The sequence below is a fragment of the Lithobates pipiens genome, unplaced genomic scaffold (assembly GCF_037356315.1).
Source record: "Lithobates pipiens isolate NorthernLeopardFrog02 unplaced genomic scaffold, aLitPip1_a1.2 Scaffold_11, whole genome shotgun sequence".
NCBI lineage: Eukaryota > Metazoa > Chordata > Amphibia > Anura > Ranidae > Lithobates > Lithobates pipiens.
Genome location: NW_027507696.1, coordinates 19189479 through 19215777, shown reverse-complemented (window position 1 = coordinate 19215777; position 26299 = coordinate 19189479). Strand labels below are relative to the sequence as shown.

The following is a 26299-nucleotide window of genomic DNA, read 5'->3' as shown; positions in this document are numbered from 1 at the left end:
GGGCACAAAACAAACTCCAGTTACTCCATCCCCGGGTTCTACTCCTCCCCGCAAGAATGACTGCCCGGGGTGTAATCCAGCTACCCCCCTGGAAGCTCATAAAACAGTTCTCAGAGGGATACTCATCAAACAGGGGTGCAAATTAAAGGGGTTGTAAAGTTATTTATTTATTTTTTTAAATAACAAACATGTTATACTTACATCCACTGTGCAGCTTGTTTTGCACAGAGTGGCCTCTAACCTGCTCTTCTGGGGTACCTCGGCAGCTGTCTCGGCTTCCCCCCGCAAGTACTTCTCACGTTCATGCGAGCTCCCTCCCATGGTGAGAAGCACTTGCGTGCACGCTCCCGTGAAACAGCCGGCGGCTATAGCCGCTCACTGGATCACTCGGCCCCGTCATTGGATGTGATTGACAGCAGCGCGAGTCAATGGCTGCTCTTCTTTCAATCCATCCACTCTAGCCAAGCAGCGGCCAGGCTGAGCAGCAAAGAGGATGTCGGAGGCGAGCGCGGGACTTTCGAGGGGTCAGGTAAGTAAAACGGGGGGCTGGGGGAGGATGGCTCTGTCAGATATTTTTTCACCTTAATGTATAGAATTCATTACGGTGAAAAAATATTATATATATATATATATATATATATATATATATATATATATATATATATATATATATTACAACCCCTTTAAAAGGGAACGGAATAACCAACTCAACCGCCTCCTTTCCAATCCTCCACTGAGTTTTGTCACAAACATGCCCCCTCTCACGCATTAATGATGGAGCTGGGTTGATACGCAAACAGAACACAGATTTACTATACTATAAGGACAAGGCAGTATTACAATTCAGTCATAGTTACATAGTTGGTAAGGTTGAACAAAAAGACCATCCATCCAGTTCAACCTGAGTGTGAGTGCATGTCTACAATTGTCCCTATCACTGTACATTGTGTCTCATTAAGATGCTCATCTAGTATGGACAGGGAACACAAGCTTTCCGCTTTCATTCCCCAAAATATGAGCTCCACTGGTCAGAAAGCTACACTACCTGCACAAATTTCACAGGTGTTCAGAGATTTACTACTCCACTCTTTACAGCCTACTGAACAGAACACCTCCCCAAGCTGACATTGAGGACTTTATAATGACTTCTCAACTCCTGTCCCTTCCCATAGAGGTTCAGGAAGAACTAGACTCCCTATTACTCTAGAGCAGTGATTCTCAACCAGGGTTCCGTGGAACCCTAGGGTTCCTCCAAAAGTTGCTAGGGGTTCCTTCAGCATTGGGCAGATTCAGCCTCTCAGATAAATTCCCACTGACACCATTGATGTTTTTAGCTATCTGTAAGGAGGTTATTCTTCCCAATAACCACAAGTGTAAGGACCATTCGTTCCACTGACCATCACACTAGTGTATCATGAGTTGTACATTTCTAAAATTTAGCAGGGGTTCCCTGAGACCGGAGAACTATTTCAAGGGTTCCTCTGTGTTGAAAAGGTTGAGAAAGGCTGCTCTAAAGGAACTCCAGCTAGCTGTTGGAGCCATGAAACCAGGATAGCTATACTATACAATAGTATAAAACCCTCCTCCCACTAATAGGCCCGCGTATGGTGGCGTTTTTTTTAATGCAGTTGGATCCAATGCCATTTTCCCTAGAGACACTTTGAGGGCTCATGTTTCGCTAATCCACAAAGAGAGTAAGGCCCCTACCCCGTGCAGGAGCTACAGGCCCATTTCGCTTTTAAATATCGACTTGAAACTGTTCTCTAAGATTTTGGCTACCCAGTTGGTGCAGCATCTCCAGAGATTGGTCCATCTTGACCAGGTGGGCTTTATCCTCACTGAAGAGGCAAAAGATAACACCACCAAAGCACTCAAGCTCCTCCATGCAGCAACCTCTAAGGGCGCCCCTTGTGTTTTCTTAAGCACCAATGCCAAAAAGGCATTTGACCGAGTGAATTGGAACTATGTTTTCAGTGCTCCGTCACATTGGTCTCGGGGAAAGTATGCTCAGCTGCATAGGCAAGCTCTAATCCAACCCGACAGCTCACGTGAAAGCAAATGGCCTGCTCTCTGACTCCTTCCCCATTGGTAATGGGATGAGGCAAGGGTGCCCTCTATCACCCCGTCTCTTTGCTCTCTAGAGCCATTCCTCTGTAAAATCAGACTGAACCCAAACATACAGGGAATGTCGGTGGGTGATAGTGTAAAATATCAGCCTATGCGGATGACCTACTCTTCTCTCTGACAAACCCTACGATATCGCCCCCAAACCTCCTTCGGGAATTTGATATATATGGTACTCTTTCAAACTTGAAAATCTATTTTTCTAAATCTGAGACCATGGAAGTCGCAATTCCCCCCACACACCCTTTCAACTATGCGATCCAATTTCCATTTCAAGTGGACAGACTCTACCTTAAAGTATTTAGGTACATACATTCCGTCCGACCTTTCACGTACATACAATCTCAACTTCCCACCTCTATTAGTTAAATCCCATATTCTTCTAGAGAACTGGCTTAAAGGACGACACTCCTGGTTTAGCAGATGCAACCTTATAAAAAAGTGCTTTCTACCAAACTAACTCTATCTGTTTGCATTTCATTGCCCATACAGATACCACTTTCTTTGTTTAAGGGAGTACAAGCCCTCTTCACGCGCTTTGTTTGCGCTCATAAAAAATCCTGCCTTCCTCTGACCCAAATGTCTCTACCAAAACAAAATGGGGAGCTGGCACAGCAGTGGTGTAGCATGGGTTGTCAGCACCCGGGGCAAGACAAGTAATTTGCGCCCCTTAACCTGCAGACTTTTAGCACTCCCCGAGTCCCTTAAAATAAAGTACTGACCTACCTGATTCCTATACTGACCACTACACTAACCTACTTGATTTGAACACTGACCAACCTGATTCCTTTACTGACCATTATACTATACTGTCCACTACACTGAGAACTACACTAACCACTACACTGACCACTATACTGTCCAGTACACTGAGAACTACACTGACCACTACACTATACTGTCCACTACACTAACCACTATACTATACGCCACTAACCTTTGGAACATGTTTATTCTCTCTGATGAGGGGAAAACCCTCCTTGGATCATAGATCACTCATGAGTTGCTGCTATGGTCCTGAGCCATAGTCACCCCCTTACCTGCTTCCCTTCCCTTCCCTCTCCTCCCTTCTCCCCCATTCTGCTCTTTTTGCTCTATTTCTGACACTGTTTTATTTTCTGTTAAAATTTAAGAAAGAAGGGAAAAAGAAATTGGGGCGACCCTGTTACCCCCTTTGCACTTGCCCGATAGTCATGTTACACTAGTTACCACTGAGCAAGCTAATCGTAATCTCTGTCTTTTTTTGTACCAATGAGTTATATGATAATGTAATATGTTCATTGTTGTATTACATACTGAACTACATGTTTACAATCTCAATTACTTTTATATTATTTTTGGAATAATAGGTCTCACCTTTATTGGTGTTCAATAAAAATTATATTTGAAAAAAATACAAAAAATACTGATTTGTGAGAAATAGAAACCTTTTCAAGTCACATGTTCATTTTAAGTGTAAAATAGTCCTTCTACATCAATGTGATGTTTATTTTTTTGTGATCTGAACATTTTATGTGAAATCTATTGTATAAAAAAACAACAAAGGCATGTAAAATATGTGGCTTTGTGAATTGATACTATTGTGATATCCTCAGCAGTATAGGGTAGTGCAAAGGATGCACAAATGTATATACATGTTGATCTGCTGTTGTATTTTAGCATACTGTAAGCAGTAGCAGGATGTGTGAAACCAATACAATCATTTTTTTTTTCAGTTAGGTTTTACCACCAGAGCACCAGGGGGAGCACACAGCTGCACAAAGTAAGTTTTTTTTTTTTTCAGTAATTCCATGTAAAAAGTTAGTATTTTCTTATTTGTTGAGCAAACATGAGCCAGCTCTCCCATTTATACAATTAGAAGGTCAGAGTTCAATTCACATACTAAAGTGGATGGCCGTAGTGCTTTCTCCTTCTTTCAAAGATATTTTGCAATGAGGCCCACCTTATACTTGTCATACACTTTGCAATTTTTAGATATTTCAAATGTAATTTGAAATGTATAAAGCTAAGCTTGAAGCTAATAACTGACATAAATCACTAAACAGTAAATATATATCAAAAGGCAGCCCTACATATACAAAAAATGTTAACTCATAAACCAATTAAAGTGCAATAAACTCTCTCCGTAGTAGGGCGAGTTGATTTAATAAAAATGATCCGGGACCAGCAGCTCCTATACATATTCCATAACTCCCCGATATGGATTTCCCAAAAATGGTTCAGGAGCATGGACTCACAATTTAGGAACCTTATATGCAAGAAACAGAGCTTGCATTAGTCTGGTCACTTTACAAAATGGTAAGGAGGAGGTCTAGGGGTCTCAAAATGTATTTTCTGGCTTCCCAGTTACAGCAGCTAGCCGGTTGGGGGTAATCGAAACAGTGCAGATCCGGGTGCTCGAATGGTCATTGCCTCCAATCCAGACTTGACAGCTGTCTCACACCTAGAGATAAACCTGCCGAGTCTTCCCTCCTCCAACCTTATGGTCAATCTTCTCTGCAAAACATGGAGGACCTCAAAGGAGGCCTTGTCCATCGGTGCCCCCCTGGAATTAACTCCTCTGTGGCATAATCCTAACTATCCTGAAATTTGTAAACTACAAGGATTCTCCACTTGTTAACTGAGGGGTATTTGATATATTTCCCAATTATTTAATGTTGCAACTCTCAAGACATATGGTCAACTATGTTCTCAGTTTCTACTGTCCCCTAAACAATTCTATCAATATCTTCAACTCAGACATGCACTGCAAGCCCAAAAACACTCTGTGTAACTAGCTCTACACTAGTAACTGAGGTCATCCATGCTGATGTCCGTAAAGGCATAATATCCAGTATTTTTTTGGTGCTCTTATCCTCTATACAAGATCATGCATTGTTGTAATGTAGGACACATTGGGTTGCTGATCTTGGAGAAATAGATGGTGATCAGTGGGACTTGTGTCCTTAGAATCAATTCCCATGTCTTCTTTGTGAGCCCCACACAAACTCTCTCAGCTATTTATTTTTAATAGGGCTCATCACACGCCTGCTATACTATTTGATTGGGGTAGGAGATATATGCCCATCTGCCCTAAATGTAACAAAGGGTTGACGTTATACAAATGATTTGGTGCTGCCAAAAGCTTGCATGTTACTGGACTGAGGTCCTGAGCAGTATTTCTGCATTTGTTCAAGTTCCTGTTTCCGCCAATCCCTTGGTGTGCTTGCTTGGAGCACTTGATCCTGAAATGTACCGAATGAAATGAAATGTACCAGGTATTTACATTATGATTACCCGTTTACTGTGCTAGAAAGCTAATTGCTAGGCACTGGATGTCACCTACTATACCTACACAAAAAAAAAAACAGTAGATTGAGTAAGTCAACCCCCTCCTGCTGAGAGAGCAACTTGCTTATCGCCATAGAAATGTAAGGGGCAAGTTCCATCTTATATGACAGTACTTGTTGGATGTCCCTGGTTTGGCCCCTCCACAGCTGGTGATGGATAGACTTCTACAACTATAAGCACAGATAGTCCCCTGTTGCTGGGATTTATGTCTCCTTGCATGCACCAAAAGGTTACGTTGCTCTGTTGTAATGTATGCAAGAAAAGAAAGATAACACATACTTTTCATAAACAGAAAAAGAGATGCTGTCTGTTTGCATTGAGAATGCTTTGTGTTGGTATCTGTGGAATGGTTCTGCTTTATCCAATTTATTTTGTAAATCCTATTTGATTTGTCCCTCTGCTTTTTGATATTAATAAAGAGTTTGGATTAAAAAAAAGTGCAATAAAGTTAATACAACAAATTAGGCATGCACTGATACCGATGTCAGTATCAGTGCTGACACTAAGCATTTGCACAAGTACTTGTACTCGTGCAAATGCTCAAATACATAAAAATAATATATTTGTGGTGCAATTTGAGCCCATACAAAATGAATGGCCTCAAATCACACTGCTAAGAATTGCATGTGATTTGAACAGGAATGCAGTGTGATTACTGTCTGAATCGCATGCAGTTTCCTGCACCATTCATAGTGACTTCAGTTTAGGTTCAGACACAGGAGCGTTGTAGGAAACTAAATGTGATTTGGGCAGGAATCGCATTGCATTCCTGCTAAAATCACATGTGATTCTTTGCAGTGTAATTTGAGCCCATTATTTTGTACAGTCTCAAATTGCACCACATCACATGGTATCAGTAACTGAGTACTTAATCAGTTCAGTATCAGTAATTGAGTACTTGAGCACAAGTATCGTACTTGCTATTTTAAAAACAAGAATCAGTACATCCCTACAACAAGTTAATAAAGTACAAGTGCAAAGTCCATAAATTAATTCAAAAAGATCATGATTAGCAGTGGTTCTTAAGTGAAAGTCCATGCATTTGAGTAAGTGTCCTTACTCTTCCTGTTAGAAATAAAAGTGCTTCCACCACTGTGTGGCACCACTTGGGGAGGCCTCTTATCAGATCCAATGGACCATTATATTATAAATGGTCAGAAAGCTCTCAAGTAAATTGCGTCAACTGGTGTCACGATCTACAACTTGTCTTCCACTGGGATCCTCTCATCCACCATGCAATGTCACCACCAAAATAAAAATGGTTACATATCCATCATGAAATTAAAAAAAAAACTGTTTTATTAAAATAATGCACCATCGCACCAAAATTAATAGCATAAAGCATAAAACAGCCTTTTGATATATTTGCTGAATCGATTTACAGTATATCACAATTGTTTGGTTTTTGATCTTTTGCAGGGATTTCTTTAGATTTTTTTTTTTTATTTCTTTTTCGATTTTATAGCTTGCATATCTGTGGTTTTAGCGAGTCTAGCAGTGGACAGCGACTCCCTGATAAGTGGGGGCAGTTGATCCTAAAGGTCACTGATCAGACTTCAGCTGCAGTTGTCCTCTCCCTGACTTTTTGTAGGTCTTGTCTAATCAGGGCCACTGTCTCCTTCGATCCCCTGAACTGATCCTTCAGAGTGTCCACAGAAGCAGTACATTTATTCACTGCCTTCAGAATGTCAGCTAGAGTCGGTTGTTCTTGACCTTCTCTAACAACCCCCCCCCCATGTCCATGCCGTCTTTAATGGCCGCCGATGCTGCATGTGCCCTGTCTCCTACTGCTCAGTGTCTGATGCCCTTGGGAGGAATTCAAAACTCCTCATCTCCCCCCTTCGCCCTCCTGGCCAGGATAATTTCTGACTATAAAAGCACTGCTGATCCTTACAGGCCGACTTAGGAGGTATAAGCTGCTCACTTACTGAACTTACTAAGTCCTTCTGGTTTGTCCTGTGCGAGCTACCCCTTCATGAGGGCTGCGGCGCCATGTTGGGCCTTAGGGTGCAATGCATCTTTTTGTTTTTGCGGGTCAGCATGTTGTGGTTTGAAGCGGTTTCCCCTCCCGGGACTTCAGTGGACATTTGGGAGCAATCGGGTGTGCTTCCTTCAGCGTCCAGGTGTCTGGGAACAGGATTTCTACAGAATTCTAACCGGGAGCTCTGTGAGGTACGTCTTCATACATGTTGCTCATGGCCACGCCCCCCATTTCTTTAGATTTTAAAAACTGATTGAATCCACTGTACACCTGTGTTATTGTTGGCTGTTCAAATCTTTTTTTTTCCTTTCAGTGAAAGCGAATGTAAACAATTGCCCAGCAATAGCTATTGTGGATAGTTATACACTTATGATTTAAAATCAATTCAAAGCCTATTCAGTTAGTTGCATTAGGACAATGTGCGGTAAAATACAAATTTCACTACACATTGCGGCAACAACACGCACGATGATGTGGTATAAAATTTATGCTGATGTTAATGCAACTTTTATGCCCTGTACACACGATCAGAAATTCTGACGGAAAAGGTCCGATCGGATTATGTTGTTGGACAATCAGATCATGAGTGGGCTCTATCGGACTTTTTCCGTTGGAAATTCTGACAGAAAAAGTTTGAGAGCTGGATCTAAAATTTTCCACCAAAAAAATCAGATCAGACTTTTTCCGTTTATTTGTAGAGAATTCTGATGGACAAAGTGCCACGCATGCTCAGATTAAATTACAAGACCAAACCTATTGTCTACTAGCTTCTACGTAATCCCGTCGTATGTAACGAACGTCACCTCGTTCCGAACGATCGGAACAAACTTTGTCCGACCGTGTGTATGCAACACAAGTTTCAGCCAAAATCCATCGGGAAAAATCTGATGGATTTTGTGGTCGGAATGTCTGACCGTGTGTACAGGGCTTTAGTCTGAATTGACCCTCAGCCTTGCACGAAATTAGAATACTCTGATCTTTTCACAGTGTAGTAGAAGTAATGTTTATAGGAATGCTCTTTATAGTTTTTTTTTTGTGTTTAATTTAAAATCTATTTGTAGTGATGGATGCATTTTTTTTTACCACTGTACAGCTATCTCCTAGCTGACAATAAGAACTCTCGGCCAGTGTTGGGACAAAGTCATCTAGCGCCCAGGGCAGTGAAGATGCAAAATCGTGAAGATGTATGAGAAATATATATCAGCAAAAATCCCTTCCTAGCACAAATCTTCTCACCCTCAAACCCCTTCCTAGCATACTGTATATCCTCCCCCCCCCCAGCACATATACCCCCACCCCCTTCCCATGTCCCCAATGCAAATTACTCCCTCCCTTCAACACACAGACTTTAGATGCAGCACAGCAGATGGCTGTGTGATGTCCTTCCTCCTAGGCTCCTCCTCATCACAGTTGAGGAAGAGCCTAGGACAAGCTTTTAACAATTCTGACAAGCGACAGGCAAGGGGAAATACCACTGCTGCAGAGGGATGGGATCACGGCTCAGGAACACCACTGACTACGATCGGGACTTTACAGAGTTTTTTTAGCCGCTTGTTGGCTTTGCTGGGAGGAGATTGGGGCAGGTAAGCAAACCCTGCACTGTTCTGATCTGACAGTCCAGATGCAGGAGCGCTGCATTGGCAGGAGGACCTGGAGGTGAGCAAGAGCACAGCCAGCCCCTCCTCTTGGCTCTCTTCTGCTCCCCCAATTCTTCTAGTCACTTCCTGCAGTAAGCTGACAGGATGTCAGGGCTGGCTTAGCCCTTCCTTCTCTGGGCTGGCTCTCATCTCTCTCCACAGTTACCCAGCTATCCCTGATCCCGCTCATCTGACCTGCCTACTTAAAGCTGTCCATTTCACTTCATCTCTGCCTTTGCACAAGAAACCATCTCCTGCTGTTCTGTTTATAGACTGGTTTGCTGACATCCCTTCCAGCTCCTTATCCTGCTTGCTGTTGCTCCACTTGGATCCCTGACTTCTGGCCTGGCTGATTACCCGATCTGGTTATTGAACTCTGGACTGGCTGACTACTCGATCCGGTTACTGGACTCTGACTATGCTTTGACTATGCTTACTCCAGTGATGGCGAACCTTGGCACCCCAGATGTTTTGGAACTACATTTCCCATGATGCTCTGGCACTCTGCAGTGTACTGGAGCATCATGGGAAATGTAGTTCCAAAACATCTGGGGTGTCAAGGTTCGCCATCACTGGCTTACTCTATTTACCTTTTTATTTTTTATTACTAAACAAGTGTGATTTACCGTATATACTCGAGTATAGGCCGACCCGAATATAAGCCGAGGCCCCCAATTTACCCCCAAAAAACTGGAAAACTTATTGACTCGTGTATAAGCCGAGGGTGAGACATGGCTGTCCATCCCTGTGTGTCCGTCCATCCCTGTGTGTGTGTCCGTCCATCCATCCCTGTGTGTGTGTCCATCCATCCATCCATCCATCCATCCCTGTGTGTGTGTCCGTCCATCCATCCCTGTGTGTGTATCCATCCATCCATCCATCCCTGTGTGTGTGTGTGTGTGTGTGTGTATTCATCCATCCATCCATCCCTGTGTGTGTGTGTGTGTGTGTGTGTATCCATCCATCCATCCATCCATCCCTGTGTGTGTGTGTGTGTGTGTATCCATCCATCCATCCATCCATCCCTGTGTGTGTGTGTGTGTGTGTGTGTGTCCGTGCAGCCTTGTGTGTGTGTCCAGCCTACCTGTGTCCCAAGCCTCCGTCCCGAGCCGCCGTCGTCCCGAGCCTCCTCCGTCCCGTGCCTCCTCCGTCCCGTGTCGTGCCGATGGATCGCCGCTCCAGGATCGCCGCTCTTCTCGGCGGCCATTCTACAATTCAAAAGCCGCGCCTCCGCCTGTGATAGGCGGAACACTCAATTTCCCAGCAGCCTGTGTTCCGCCTATCACGGACATCCTCTCATACTCGTCCGTAGTATGAGAATGAACGGATGTCCGTGATAGGCGGAACACTGACTGCTGGGAAATTCAGTGTTCCGCCTATCACAGGCGGAGGCGGAGAAGGAGGCGCGGCTTTTGAATTTTAATGTCCGCCGTCTGTCTGCTTGATACGCTGATCGAGCAGTCAGACAGCGGTGACTCGAGTATAAGCCGAGGGGGCACTTTCAGCCTCAAAAAAGAGGCTGAAAATCTCGGCTTATACTCGAGTATATACGGTAATTGTACTTCTGTCTCGGTCTGGTTCATGGTTTCTGACACAGGAGTAGTGATGCTGCTGTAATTATTCCGGTCAGCTTTTAGGGGCAGGGACTCTCCCCCCCTCCCCCTCCCTCATAAGATACCACAGCTCCCAGGGCAAGTGCTGCTCCTGACCACCCCCCCCCCTCCTGTCCTGGCTTAGCTCTCAAAGTTTTTTGCGATAGTAATGAAGTACTGATTGACTCCTAATACACAGAAACTGCACTGCCAACACATAGGTTAATCAATCATTTAGATGTTTTTTTTATATGCATATGCAAACTCATCATACTAGAGTTATAAGTAAGCTATAAACATTGTAGTGTCAGTACTGGTACTGGGCAATTGACCAAATGTTCATCATTTATTACACTGTTAAAACAACCTTCTAGTAAATGGAGCTTTAAATTGCCATTAGTTGATATCATTAGAAGATGCTGTTTGATTTGATTTGAGGTTGAGAGACTGGTCTGCCAGATTTGAATAAACTGAAAACACAACTCCAGATAAAAGAAAAAGTTTGGCATTTTGTTTGCTATATATGTATACTTTTTTTTTTTTTTCTTGTACAGCCCGGGGCTGAACAGAAGAATTGTAACTGCTTCCTCCATCCACACCCACAGTGTGGATGGATGAATCTCAGGCTGCAGGCTATTGTATTCTAACAGCCAGAGGTGTCGACTGTCAGAAAACCAGTGACTGCATCTGAGTGGATACAGATATTGTTTGGTTGACTCGCTCCTTAAACAAAACAAGTCTGTAGTTCCAGTCTAAACTCCAGGATAGTAGCAATTCCCGCTCCCTTCCTCACCCACCTACTTCTAACTGCTGGTATGAAAAAAAAACCCATATCCAAATGCCTGTTTTACTCACCTGAAGCCATGGACGATCCTTCTCTCTTATTTTGTTTACTTCTTGGGGTCCTTCTTTGGGTGTCCACTCACTCATGGGCTCCAGAGGCAGAAGAACTCGGGGCAGTGAGGGAACCAGTAACCAAGAAGATAAGGAGCAGGACAAAATGCCTGGTTCCCAGGACAGGAAATCCACTTTTTCCCCAGGGAGAAAACTGTCAATCTATACTATTGGTTGGCTTAGAAAGGTGTTTGAAATCAAGAGTAAGGTAATTAATGCAGATTTGATTTGATTTCTGCCTGAAGTTGGGTTTTACGCTATCCTCATTCATAACATTCTGATTGTGTGGTTTGACAAATGTTTCTAAGAAATAAATAAAATTATATGTGGTATTTCTTTTAGTCATTAGAAGCCTGTTCCTTTAAAGTTGATTCTGAAAAGTTTTTATTGGGTTTACAGTGTGAATGGTGTAATCAGACATATTTATTTTGTATTTTAGAAAAATGAAAATGGATGCAATGAAAATCTACACAAAGAAACTTTTTGTAAAACAAAAGCTTTCCTGATAAGTAAAAAAACAAAAAAAAAACAAACAAGCAAAGCTATCTTAGGAAAATATTCCCAAATACAAATTATCTTTTGGACTAAGCAAAGCATGTGTGCCCAGCTTTAAAATATATATATTTAAAATAAACAATAACAAATTTTACCTATCTGTGTTAAAAGCTTCACACATCAAGACCTTTTAAAAGGTGTTTATAGCAATAGAGGATCTATGTAATATAACTTTCAAAATTACGAATTGTATAAATAATGTCACTATCTTGAATATGGTTTGTCATTGCTTGTTTTATTTCGCAGACTTCAACTAATATTAAATTACTACATTGATATAATTTTCCAAAATCAGAACTTTGCTATAGTCATATAGGGTATTTAAAAAGAAAAAAAACATATACTGTATATACATACATGTATACCAGTAGCCCAAAGCCGCGCAGCCATCTGTATGATAACAGAATAGCAGCTGTAATTTGGAGCCTTGTGCATGAACCTCTAGTCAAGGTTAGAGTATTGATCTACTTCTACATCACACAATTAGTCTTGCAGCATAGCTCATTGCTATTTGCTAGCTGAGATCAAGCTAAAAAAAACAAAACACAGAACATTTCACCTGAAATTCAGTATTAAAGATAATAATGGCAACATAACATAAAACAGTAACATTTGCCCATAAATGATTGTTTCATTGCATATAACCTTCAAGGAGTAAGCTGCTTCCCATTCACACCTGAGACCTTGTGAAACCGGGGAGGTAAAATGGCTAATTGGGCCCAATTTGGACATTTTCACTTAGAGGTGTACTCACTTTTGTTGCCAGCGGTTTAGAGATTAATGAATGTGTGTTGAGTTATTTTGAGGCGACAGCAAATTTACACTACATTGTAGCAAAGTGTAATTTGAGGGGGTGTACTCACTTTTTTTTTAGATACTGTGTGTAATTTTATATATATATATATATATATATATATATACATACATACATACACACACACACTGTGTGTGTATATATATATATATATATATATATATATATATATATATATATATATATATATATATATATATATATAGATTTTCGTTGTTTTAAACATATTTTATGCCTTGTAAATCAGATTCATTTGCCTTGTTAAAATGTAAAAGAAATCTACAAAAAAATACAATAAAATGTAAAAATGTGCTTTATCACGTATTTTTATACCAGGAGTCTGTATATATAATTGCAGCACCCTCCTAGCAGCTATTGATTTTCTTTGGCTGTTCTAGATTTCACCGTCTGCAGGTTTGATTGCTTCCTGGAGGCATCCAGAACATAGGGGGCTGGGAGAGTCAAGTGAGCAGCTTGAATAATTATGGTGTTGCAACCAATCCCTGGAGTGGTGGGAGGTATGCCCAGTAGGTGGTTGTAGGCTAACAAATAGTCTGGGGCAACCCTGTTCTTGTCCTGCTGGAGAAGTCCCACAGTCTTGGCTCTGCCCTTCTGAGGCAGTTGTCTTTGCTGAAATGTGCTGGAGCTCATTAACGTCTCAACTGTGGCAGAGCTGGGGGGCCTAATCCTCTTTGGAGCCAACTAAGCAGTCTTATCTAAAAATCTGGTCTGGAGGAAAGGGGAGATTTAATTTGTCCTAGAGAGACATTGTGAGAATAGACCTGGGCGCAAGACCCAAGTAACTGTGCTGCTTTGCAGAATAAGTGCCAGCAGCTCTTTCTGAGACAGCTTTTCCAGGGTCTCAGTTCAATCCATTCCTATTAACCCTTGGCATAAAGACTGCTCAGGGAAGCCTGACCTAGTCAAGAGTGTCCTCCTGTTACTATTCAGTGTGCCTTGAGTATCTCAAAAAACCCTCACCCCCTGTCCCATTCCACATTTTACAATAAATAATTTACAAAAATTGACATCCCCCTAGACTGTTTATTGGAGCCAGAGTGAATGGACTGAGGGATTTGGCCTCTGCAGTGTTTGGAATAGAACTAGTTAGCATTAGCAGCTCCTGTCAGGAGGTAGCACTACATAAATCATAGATAACTTTGGTGCAGAAGTTTTAAAAATCATCAGCATGCATAGAAGGAACACATCCTACGACATTAGTGATACCCTAAATATTCAAATTCTGGAGATGAATAAAAGGGTGAAGAAAAATTCCTAGCTCAACTTACCAGCCAGCCTGAGACAAACCGAATTGTCCTAACAGTTAAAGTTAAAAATGGGTTTAGTTTGCACACATTTGCAAATACATGCGTAAAGCTGCAGAGGCCGCATCATGGCACCCCAGTATTATCTGAAGTCCAACTCTATAAATTTTGAGAGGCTCCATAGTAGGAGCACATATATAATAATGGTTAGTTTGAGGGTAGGTATGCCTGGGTGATGGCCCACCCCTCCGTAATCACTTCCCAACTGGCCTATAGCAAAAATGACGGCCAGGAAGTGGTTCAGTTGTCCTGACTGGGTGTCATAGGACGTCCAGCAGGGTAAGCTGCGATAGCGCGCCCTAGGGTCAGTCTGACACACCACAACACCTATCTCAATAAAGAGCCTCTGACGGAGGCTCTTTACCACATGATCAGCCATGTCCAATCACGGCTGAACACAGTGTAAACAGGAAAAGCCTTTTATGAGTGCCGCCCCCTTTTCCCCCCCTTTGCCCTGCCCATGCAACAGAAGGCGCCGCTATACAGGAAGCATTGGCTCTTCTTCCTTTATGCGTTGGCTCCAGTGCTGCGCTGCACCTCTAATTAAACTACTCAGCTGCTTGATACTGAGTTAGTGACTTGCTGCAGCCTGCAGAGCATGCAGACGCGGAGGGAAACCACTAGGTGGCTGCCTAGTGGTAGCACCAGCCCTGGTGCCGCCTGTCAGTGCCACCTTATCAGTACCCATCAGTGAAGGAGGAAAAACGTACTTATTTACAAAATTTTATAACGGGTACAAAGAAAATAAATTTTTTTTTTTTTTTTTACAAAATTTTTGGTCTTTTATTATTTTTTAAGCAAAAATTCAAAAACTGCAGATGTGATCAAATACCACCAAAAGAGGCGGTGCAGCGTCATGACGTAGGGGGCGTGGCCTCGGAACTCGACCCTCCGTACCCTTCGTACTCTCCCCGCTCTCCCTCGCATTCCGGATGTCTCCCGCTGTATGGAGCTTGGCGCCGTGAGAGGAAACCATGAGTCTGACGAATCTGCCGGCTAAATTGAAACGCCGCTGAGGCACAGCACTAGCGGAAGAGGCGAGCGGATTAGACAGCCGATACAAGCGTCGGAGACGTGAGATACAACAGCGCCGCCGCTCTTCGCCTGCAACACAGACGGGCCCTGTCAGTTGGAGAAAACTGCATCCCTGAGCTCCCTCGCTTCCCGTATCAGTACCCTGGCAGAGGCACTGGAAGAGTAAAGGTTGGTGGAAGACCGCTGAGACAGTGCAGAGACACTGACAGGCCTTGAGGACTGAGCCAGGGAGGTGGTAAGCTGACAGCCTGTGAGGGCTCAACACAGTTGCACCCTGAAATCTGCAGATGCTATTTGTAAAGGGAGTGTGGTAACTGGGACAGGGGGATGGTCGTTTGGCTCTGGAGAGTGACTCAGGGAATGAGGGAATGAGGGCCCAACAGCAACCCCCCCAATAGGTATTCCGGAAGAGAGCTACCTGTCTTTGACACAGGTATTATATTGAAGAACTATTTAAATGCCGAGGGTCTACCGCATTGTTGAAATCCCAGTATTCCTGAAGCTTCACTATTCCCTTACTATTGCATATGCGCGCCTGTAGACTAAGGTGGGAGAATTACCTAAAGCACTCATAGTGAATATTGCGCTACGAAAGCTCTTTGATGAAACAATAGAGGCTTGAAGGGGAACAATTGTGTGAAATACCGCATGATATTGCTAGTGTGAACTTGTGCAACGGATGGTCTGGTAACATCAGAGACTACGATATAGACCCCTGAAAGCAAACTCTCCTATGGGTCGCTGCAAAAAAATTTTCTTGATAAGTGGACTTTATTTTTTCCTGAAACAGGTGGTCCGAAGAAACCTATCCATGTAATATACCTGGACTTATGCTGATATTATTGTGGCTAAACGGTGTTTCTTTTCTTGTCTCTATCTGCGCTTTGCCTGTGCTTTTCTCTCCCTTAAGTGAAGAAAGGTGGGGACAGACGTAGATAGTTGAGTAAATTAGTGAGGTCTGGTGACTACTAGAACCCCCCTACATCTCAGTGCCTTTTTTTTTTTTTTTTTTTTGCATTATGAAGGGGAAATCGAGTAAAGTAAAACCGTCCACCCCAGTCTCAAGTCCCGTAGGGATCCAAAGGTATATGGCGGCTAACTCCACCATAAGAGAAGAGGAGAGTGGGAGTCCTAGGGTGGAGAAAGCTACGCGGGCGGGATCCAGCAGACAGAGAGGGGGGGAAAGTAGACCAGAGAGGAATATCCCCGCAAAATTATCTGAGAACCAGAAAAATGAAAGGCCTACACAGGGGGAAGGAGGAAGACAGGAGGAAACGCAGGTGGGGCGGAGGCAAGTTATGGAGGAAGAAGGGGTACTTCCGGGGGGTAATGGGCGATCACCACCCTTAGAGCAAACTTTACATCTAAAAGAGATGCTTGGGGAGATGTTTGAAAAAATGGAAACCTCCCTTAAGATAGAAATTGCCACAATAAGGGTGGATATCGGGCAGGTATTGGGTAGAGTAGAGGAAATAGAAAATAGAGTAGAGATCCATGAGCATAGAATAGAAGCAATGCGAGAGCAGGTCACAGCACTACGGAAAGGAAATAGGGCCTTAATGCATAAATTAGAAGACCAGGAAAATCGCAGTAGGAAAAAGAATCTACGGATAAAAGGCCTCCCTGAGTCCCATAATAGCCTTACACTCAAAGAAGTGGCCCATCAAATATTCAACCCACTTTTAGATAGAGAAATCTCAGAACCTTTAAGGATAGATAGAATACATAGAATAACACGATCTTTAGGAAGGAGGTCAGAACACCCACGAGATGTAATAGTGAGGTGCCATTATGTTGAGGAAAAGACTCAGGTGATGGAAAAGATCAGAACTAACCCAGGGCTGTCATTTGGGGGCGCAGAGTTGCAGATTTATTCAGACTTGGCGGTAGAGACCCTAAGAAGAAGAAGGCGACTTAAACCGCTCACAGAGATGTTGGTAGCAGCAAATATCCCTTATCAATGGGGATTCCCATCATGTTTAATTGGGAAGAAAGAGGGGCGTTCCGCGGTACTCCGTTTTCCGGAAGATTTACAAGATTTCTGTGAGCGGTTGGGTATAAATCCTCCCCCGCAATTAGAATGGGAAAACGATGAGGATGTAGGGTTGACAGGGAAACCCCTTAAAAATGGGAGGATTCAGGAGTTTTGGACTAGGTAGAGAGGAAGAGGGACTAGGGGCGGGGAGGGGGACTGGGGGGGGGGAGGGAGGAGGCGAGTGAGGTGAGGTCTCCTATGATTGAGGGCCTGCATGAACCCCAGGGGAACTATGGAGGAGGGCCAACCAGGTTGGGGGGCGGCCCAGAACCATAGAAATAACGGGAAAAGGGGTGTCTTACCCAATCTTTTGAGATGTTCCGTTAAAAGACAGGGGGGGGAGGGAGGGGTTGGCAAGGGGGGGAGAGGGTGGGAATGGTTTTTTGTAGGTTTTTTCTGTTTTTCTGTTTTTTTTTGTTTTCTTTTATGTATTGGGGATCTCACTCGACCCTTCCTTAGAATCAGTAAAAGCATACTTAACTGGGTTCACTGGACGCGTCAGAAAATGAGGTTATCAACACTTGCAAATAAAACATGGAAGTATTGAATGTGGTTACATATAACGTAAGGGGTCTAAACACAAAAAGGAAAAGATATAGGATTAATGATGAACTAAGGCATATGGGAGCAAATGTGGTGTGTCTTCAGGAGACACACATAACACATATTTCAGGTATTAAGATTAACACAGTGGACTTCCCGGTGTGGATATATGGGGATTCTCCCTCTGCTTACTCTAGAGGAGTGGCGATAGGCTTTAGTAAAGGAACGAGATTCGAGCTAGAAAAGCGTCTAGTGGACCCAGAGGGGAGATACTTGTGTGTAAAAGGGACGTTATTAAACATGAAATGTACAATCTTAAATGTCTATGCTCCGAATAAGAATGCTGATAAATTTTTAAGTAAACTGTTAAAAAAGATAGAAGACTTCAAGGAAGGGAATTTGATCTTAGCAGGTGACCTTAATTGGAATATGGACGCGAAGGGGGAGAAGACCAGGGAGGGAGGATATGGGCCATCTAACGATAAACAAAGGAAGTTGGTAAAAGCTTTAGCGGCCTTTCAATTGCAGGATGCTTGGAGGGCATTACACCCAAGAGATGTGGACTATACCTGCTTCTCCTCGGTACACGGCTCTTTCTCTAGAATTGACTACATTTTTCTAGAGTTCCAGCTGTTATCAGCTTTGAGGAAGGCTGAAATAAAATCAATAACGGCTTCTGATCATGCGCCAGTAATGATCCAGCTAGAGATGAGGGGGGTGCGTGTACCGGGGACAAGCTGGAGGCTTAATGAATTATTACTACAAGATAAGGAAACAATAGATAAGATCGAACAGGAAATGGAACAATTTTTTAGGTTAAATGACACCCCGGAAATCTCCATCTCAACATTGTGGGAATCACATAAAGTGGTAATGAGAGGTATATTAATTGGGATTGGGGCTGGAAAGAAGAGAGTGAGGGGGAAAAGGAAGCAACTATTATATGAAGAAATTCAGAGACAGGAACAGAATAGAAGAATAGAGGGAAGTTCGGAGAGCCAGGAGTTGAAAAGAATGAAGAGTGAGCTAGAAGAATGCCTGGAGCAAGAGAGGAGAGCTGCTTACCATATACTAGACAAGGAGAGATATCTTTGGGGAAATAAATCAGGAAAATGGTTGGCCAGGAAGGTGAAGGAAAAGAAAAATAGAACATTTATCCCAAAGGTAAAAGATAAGAAGGGAGAGGTACAAACTATTCCGGAAAAGATAGTAGACACCTTTCATGCGTATTATAGTGATCTCTATAATATTGAACAGAGGAGGGAGGGTGCGAACGGAGAGGAAATAGGTGATTATCTGAGGGGGCTTGATATACATAAAATAACGCAAGAGGAAATGGCCTCGTTAGAATCCCCAATAGTGACCGAGGAAGTGGAAAGAGCAATTAAAAATACAGCAGCGGGAGGATGTCCGGGTCCGGACGGATTCCCGATTCTATACAATAAGAAATTTCAAAAACAACTTGCGCCAAAATTATGCGAGTACTTTAATGCGGTGGGGGAGGGGGGGGACAAGTTCAGAGAAGAAACAACGCTGGCACATATAGCATTAATTCTGAAGGAGTCAAAAGACCCTATGGCAGTGGAAAGCTACAGACCAATATCTCTCCTGAACTCGGACATAAAGCTCTTTGCTAAAATCATCGCGGAACGATTAAGATCCTATGTACCGGATTGGATTCAGAAAGACCAAGTGGGCTTTGTACAGGGAAGAGAGGGGAGAGATAATGTCCTGAAAACCATTATGCTGATGCAGGAGGCAATCAGACAGGGAGTCCCCACTGTGCTCGTGTCGATTGATGCTGAAAAAGCATTTGACAGGGTCAGTTGGGGCTTCCTGTTTGAGGCATTAAGATACTTTGGAATAGGTGAAAGGATGAGAAGATGGATAGAAGCTTTATATGACCATCCCAAAGCTAGAATAAGAATTAATGGATCCTTGTCCCCTCCCCTTGAGTTATTCAATGGGACACGTCAGGGATGTCCCCTCTCACCGCTCCTTTTTATAATGGTTCTAGAACCTCTTCTGGCAGCCATTAGGAAAAATCAAGACATCCAAGGAATAAAAGTACTGGGCAAGGAGTATAAGACGGCAGGCTTCGCCGACGACCTTCTACTTTATATGTCTAACCCGAGGATTTCTATCCCGGGAGCTATGAAAGAACTTATGAAATATGGGAAATTCTCAAATTTCAAAGTGAACATGTCAAAATCTGAGATACTAAACCTAAATTTATCGATAGTTGAACAGAGGGCGTTGCAGGGGAAGCTGCCGTTTAGATGGTGCTCGAAAGGGATAGGATACCTTGGAATTAATTTGACGGTAAAAATGGGGGCTCTGTTCGAGGCTAATTATATCCCTCTCCTTAATAAAATTAAGCAACAACTGAGTAGGATTCAATATAGAGCCCTTTCGTGGACAGGAAGAATAAACGTTATAAAGATGTTTATCTTACCGATATTTACATATACCTGCCAAATGATTCCTGTTCTGTTATCCCCTATGTATTTAAATAAACTTAAAACTATGATCAGAAGATTTATATGGAGGGGGAAGGCAGCGAGGGTAGCAGCTCACATCCTGTCCAGACATAAAGAGAGAGGGGGGTTGGCCCTACCCGATTTCAAAAAGTATTATGAGGCTATTATGCTATCCCGTATTACGGATTGGATATATAATAGGGAAGGCAAGGACTGGGCAGAATTAGAAGTTAATTTAAGCACAAAGAAAATAGGAGAATTAATATGGATCCCAGCAAAAACTAGAGAGTTAGCGACAAACACAAGTACACTGACGAAAAATGCACTGCGGGTTTGGGACACAGCAAATAAGAGAAATGGTTGGACACATAATTCACCACTAATTCCACTGTTGGATAATTCTTTTTTTAGACCAGGGCAGGAGGAGTATATATATTTTAGTAGGTGGGCAATGAAAGATAGCATTAGATTGCACGAAGTTATGGTAGGCGATAGACTAGGCACGTATGAAGAAATTATTGGGAAATGGGGACATAAGCCACTAGACAAATGGAGATTCTCACAACTATTTTATTTTGCCCAGTCCTTGCCAAGCCCATTGAGGGGAAAGGAAAAGTTGAGACCCCTAGAAAAATTATTAACAAACCGGCATAGCTTGGAAAAAAGGATAGCAAAAATATACAAAATCTTGATAGACGAAAAGGGAAATAAATATCCTGAGTATTTGGGGAAATGGGAAAGGGAATTAGGCCCTTTAAGTAATGATGAACAAAGAAATAAAATATTGAGACGTACGTACTCGGTAGCAATAGACTCACAAACAAGGGAGATGTCCTACAAACTCCTGTCTAGGTGGTATATAACCCCACAACAAGGTAATAAGATTAGTAAGGATAACCCCTCTAGGTGCTGGAGAGGATGCTTGTCGGTAGGGTCTTTTGCTCACTTATGGTGGGAGTGTCCCAAAATACAAGGATATTGGGTGAAAGTATTAGAAGCAAGTTTAAACATAACAGGTGAAAGGATTAGGAGGGATCCATGGGTGTGTTTATTCCATGGCTCAGAAGATAGAGAGGAGGCGTATGAACGGTCCCTGATCCCTTGCTTGTTGAACGCCGCTAAAGCTTTGATTCCACGGAAGTGGAAAAGTCTGGACCCCCCCACAATGAAGGAATGGGTTGAGAGACTGGAAAACATAAGAAATATTGAAGCTACGATTTCTAAGTCAGAAAGCACAGAGGAGAGGTACCTGAATAAGTGGAAGCATTGGATACAGTTTAAAAAATCTGACAATTACTTGAAGCTACTTGAATGTTAAGGAACCGTAATAATGGAAGGATCGAGTGAGAGGGGGAGGGTGGGGAGGGAGGGGAGGGAATAAAGGAGACTCAATATTGGAGACAATGTTAAGAAATGTTGTTTAATTGTCTGATAAATTTGAAAAATAAAGAATTATAATAGGGAAAAAAAAAAAAAAAATACCACCAAAAGAAAGCTCTATTTGAGGAAACAAAATGATAAAGAGTTTGTTTGGGTGCAGCATTGCATGAGCGCAAAATTGTCATTTAAAAAGTGACAGGGCTGAAAGCTGAAAATTGGCTGGGGGGAGGGGGTGTGCCTGTTATTGAAGTGGTTAAAGGCACAGGGGTGCACTGGACACCCAGCACACAGCACCATGGCAGCGAAGATGGATGTCCAGTACGCCCCCTCACCTGTCTTAACAATAACTTATGACAATTTGGTTTGTTGCAGGCTGGCTGGCAAGTTGAGCTGTGAATTTTTCCTTGTTGTTTGACGTGGTTATTTAGTGAGGAGGTGCACTGGACACCTTTGCTGCCATTGGGCTATTTGCTGGGTGTCCAGTGCCTTTAACCACTTCAATACCAGGCACTTACGCCCCTCCCTGCCCAGGACAAATTTTCAGCATTCAGCGTCGTCACACTTTGAATGACAATTGCGTGATCATGCAACACTGTACTCAAAGTAAATTTTTAGAATTTTCTACCCACAAATAGAGCTTTATTTTGGTATTTGATCACCTCTGCGTTTATTTTTTGCTAAACAAACTAAAAAAAAGAATCAACGTTTCTGAGAATTTTTTTTTTTTTTTTTATAGTTTCTGCCATAAAATTTTGTTTTCCCCTTCACTGACAGGCACTGATATGTAGAATTGATTGGCACTAATAGGCGGCACTGATGGGTACTGACCGGCAGCATTGATTGGCACTGACAGGTGGCACTAATGGGCAGCACTGATGAGGTACTGATAAGTACTGACAGGTGTTACTGCTGGGTAGTGATTGGCACTGTGGGGGGCACTGGCAGAATTTATTGTTTTTACATTGCTGGTCATAGGTTGGCAGGCGATTTGTACATTTGAGGGGGCTGTGCTGATAATCAATGAGCTAATTATCAGCACAGAACCCCCCCCCCCCCTCTGACAGGGAGAGCCGCCAATCAGCTCACCCTGTTAGCGCAAACCGAGGAATGCCATTTACTGGCACTTCCTGGTTCACGTGATGATCATCTGTAATCACAGCTGGTCACGTGGTAACATCACAGAGGCTTCTTATCACTATCTGAGATGCGAGGTGTCAGACTGACATGCCGCACTCACGATCATCATAAGACGCTCACTCAGGATAACAGAACCACTTCGCGGCCATCATTCTGCATATGGCAAGCGGGAAGTGGTTAAGGAGGGGATGGCTCCCTCCAGGCATACCTGTCCTCAATCTATCCATTATTATATACAGTATGTGCTTCTGCTATGGAGGCTCTCAAAATGTATAGCGTTAGGACTGCAGATAATACTGGGGTGCTGTGATGTGGCCTCTGCAGAGCTTATGCATGTATTTGCAAATGTTTGAAAACCAAACAGTTTTCAACATAAACGGTTAGACACAATTTCATTTTTGCAAGCTGGCTGGGAAGTTAATCTGGGAATTTCTGTTGTTTGGAATAAAAGTGAATATTTAAAAAAATTTAGATTTTGTATTTATACCCCACAGATCTTTGGTGTGAAGCCCACACTTTAAAGCTAATCCAGTACTTGCAAATACATTTAAAAAAAGGAAGCATCTGTGCATTTCAGAGGCAAGCCACACCTTCATTAGTCTTGGTGTTCCTGATTTCTGCCACACCAGACCAGACCAGTGCAGCCAGGAACAGTTTTCCCGATCACTGCCACACCAGAGCCGATAGACCAGTGTAAGTGAGCAACAGTGTCCCTGATCATCCCCTCACCAGTCCTAGTGTCATAACACCTGTGTAGGCCAGCAACAGTGCTTTTGATTGCTGCTAATCAAGTCCCAGTGTCACTAGACTAGTGTAAGTCAGCAACTGTGCTCATGATCACCACAACAGTTCCAGTGTCACCAGACCAGTACAGCCAACAATGTCCCAGATCACCGATACACCAGTGCATTGTTGTCTCTGCCTGCCACCTCTACTCACCCTGGCCTGTTTATTCACCATGTCTTTGCCTACGCCATGGACCATTCCTTTGTCTTGTTACTGACCATGTCTCTGCCTGCCACCTGAACTGACCCATCTGCACATCCCACTAACTATGTTCCTGTGAGACAGTAGTCCCAGCCATTCCCTGCAGAAAGCTGCATTCCTGGAACCACAGGAACTTTTGTTCTCCCTTTCTTCAGCCTCCTGTACCATCTAGTCTGTGAATAGGACATTTCTGGAGGAAGCTATGTACCACTAGGCTATGCTTGCAGAAACGGGGACTGTATAGGTGCTACCACAATAAGCTATATTTCCTGGCCACCTGTACAGAGGCGACCATCATAGTACATGGTTTTTGATACAATTAGTTCAAGTGTGTGTGATACACAAGATCCAATAAAGAATCAATCCAAACCTCGAATTTGTTTCATATGCATTTCAGAAAGAAAGGGGGTCATACCTGCTTCTTCTATGGAGCTGGAGCATGAGGCCACCCATTACATGGAGGGGGAAACCTGCCCCACATGGATCGAATATCCGGGGGGAGGTAGGGAGCCCTTCTGCTCGCACAACACCTAAAGACGCCACTCCCCGTTGCTATGGTTGCCCATGCCCGGACCATGTCACATTAAACCCTTGGTGTCTTTCGCCCTCCTACTCCCCCTCCCCTTTTCTCTGTGGCCCCCTCCTCTCTGCCAGCCCCCCCCCTTTTTTTGTTTTGCTGTTTTGGCTATGTTATAATGTTAAGCTGGTAACATAACTTGAAAATGAAAATAATCATAAAAAAAAAGAAGAATCAATCCAAACATTGAAAAAGCCTCACGTATGTGTCTTTGCCATATTTGGAAGGTGTGTGTTTTGGGGTGAAATTCTAAGTATGCTCATGCTTGGTGTGTAAAATATCTTAATTTTCTTTCCACATTTTCCAAAAACTTGTGGCATTAAAAAAAATAAAAATAAAATATGTGCAATTAGGCTTTGAAAAAGGTCTTACACACATGGTATCATCATACTTAGGAGGAGTAGCAAAATGTGTAATTTTAAGTATGGGGTGTGTGAGATATGTCGTATTAATTGACGTTGAACCATTTAATTTTCTGCATTTTTCCCAAAAAAAAAAAAAAAAAACGTTCAAAAGACTCACCACGCCTCTTAGAAAATATGTTGGGGTGTATGCTTTCCAAAATGTTGCAATTTTGTGGGCGTTTCCACCGCCCTGATGCTCCAGGGCCTCCGAAAATGTGATAGGTAGTCAAGAAATTAGTCAAGAATTGTGAGAAAAAAATGACAACTTCAAAAAACTCATCGTGCCTCTTACTAAATACCTTGGAATGTCTTCTTTCCAAAAAGGGGTCATTTGTACTTTTCTGGCATGTTAGGGTCTCAAGAATTCAGTCAGTACTTCAGGTGTGATCAATTTTCACATATTGGTACCATAGCTTGTGGACTCTCTAACTTTCACAAAGACCAAATAATATCCACCAATTTGTACTTATTTTTACCAAAGATATGTAGTAGTATAAATTTGGGCCAAAATTTATGAAGAAAAAATACTAATCTGCTAAATTTTATAACAGAAACTAAGAAAAATTCATTTTTTTTTTTTTAAGGAATTTTCGGTCTTTTTTCTTTTATAGCACAAAAAATAAAACTAGCGGTGATTAAATACCACCAAAAGAAAGCTCTATTTGTGTGAAAAAAAAAAAAAAAAGGGACAAAAATTTCATATAGGTCCAGTGTTGCATGACTGAGTAATTGTCATTCAAAATGTGAGAGCACCGAAAGCTAAAAACTGGTCTGGTTATTAAGGGTGTTTAACCACTTCAATACAGGGCACTTTCGCCCCCTTCCTTCCCAGCCCAATTTTCAGCTTTCATCGCTCTAGCGCTTTCAGTGACAATTACGCGGTCATGCTACACTGTACCCAAATGACATTTTTATCATTTTGTTCGCACAAATAGAGCTTTATTTTGGTGGTATTTATTCACGACTCTGTTTTTTATTTTTTGCGATATAAGCGCAAAAAAGCGGAAATTTGGAAAAAACAACATTTTCTTTTTTCTATTTTAAAAGAAATCCAATAAAATCAAATTTTGTCATAAATTTAAAGCCAAAATGTATTCTGCTACATGTTTTTGGTAAAAAAAAAAATCTGTTAAGTGTATAATAATTGGTTTGTGTGATCACGGACATATGTACGCAAATGAGATATATATATGCAGGTGATCACGTACATGTGTGTGCAGATAATCATTGGGAAATGCGATTTTAGTGGGACATATGTGGGGGACATGTTTTTATTATTAGGGACATGCGTTTTTATTATTTGGGGACATGTATGTTTTGGGGACATGTGTGGGGACTGTGTTTATACTGTGTGGTGTGTTTACACTAGACTGGTGATCAGTGAGTAAAAAGCTGTAAAAAACAGCTCATACTCACTGATAATCAGCTGGCTGCAGCGATCTGCTCTCCTCTCCTCAGCGATGACTTCT

General features: G+C 42.5%; 1 protein-coding gene across 1 annotated transcript in view; it reads left to right on the top strand.

Annotated features, from left to right (window-relative positions):
• RNF212B (ring finger protein 212B) overlaps positions 1–3886 on the top strand; it is a 198259-nt gene extending 194373 nt beyond the window's left edge. Inside the window, exon 15 of the mRNA XM_077469396.1 lies at positions 3840–3886. Within this exon, the coding sequence (XP_077325522.1) occupies positions 3840–3843 (4 nt within the window). The 3' untranslated portion in view covers positions 3844–3886. The remainder of the gene's footprint in view (positions 1–3839) is intronic.
• Positions 3887–26299: the final 22413 nt, after the last annotated feature.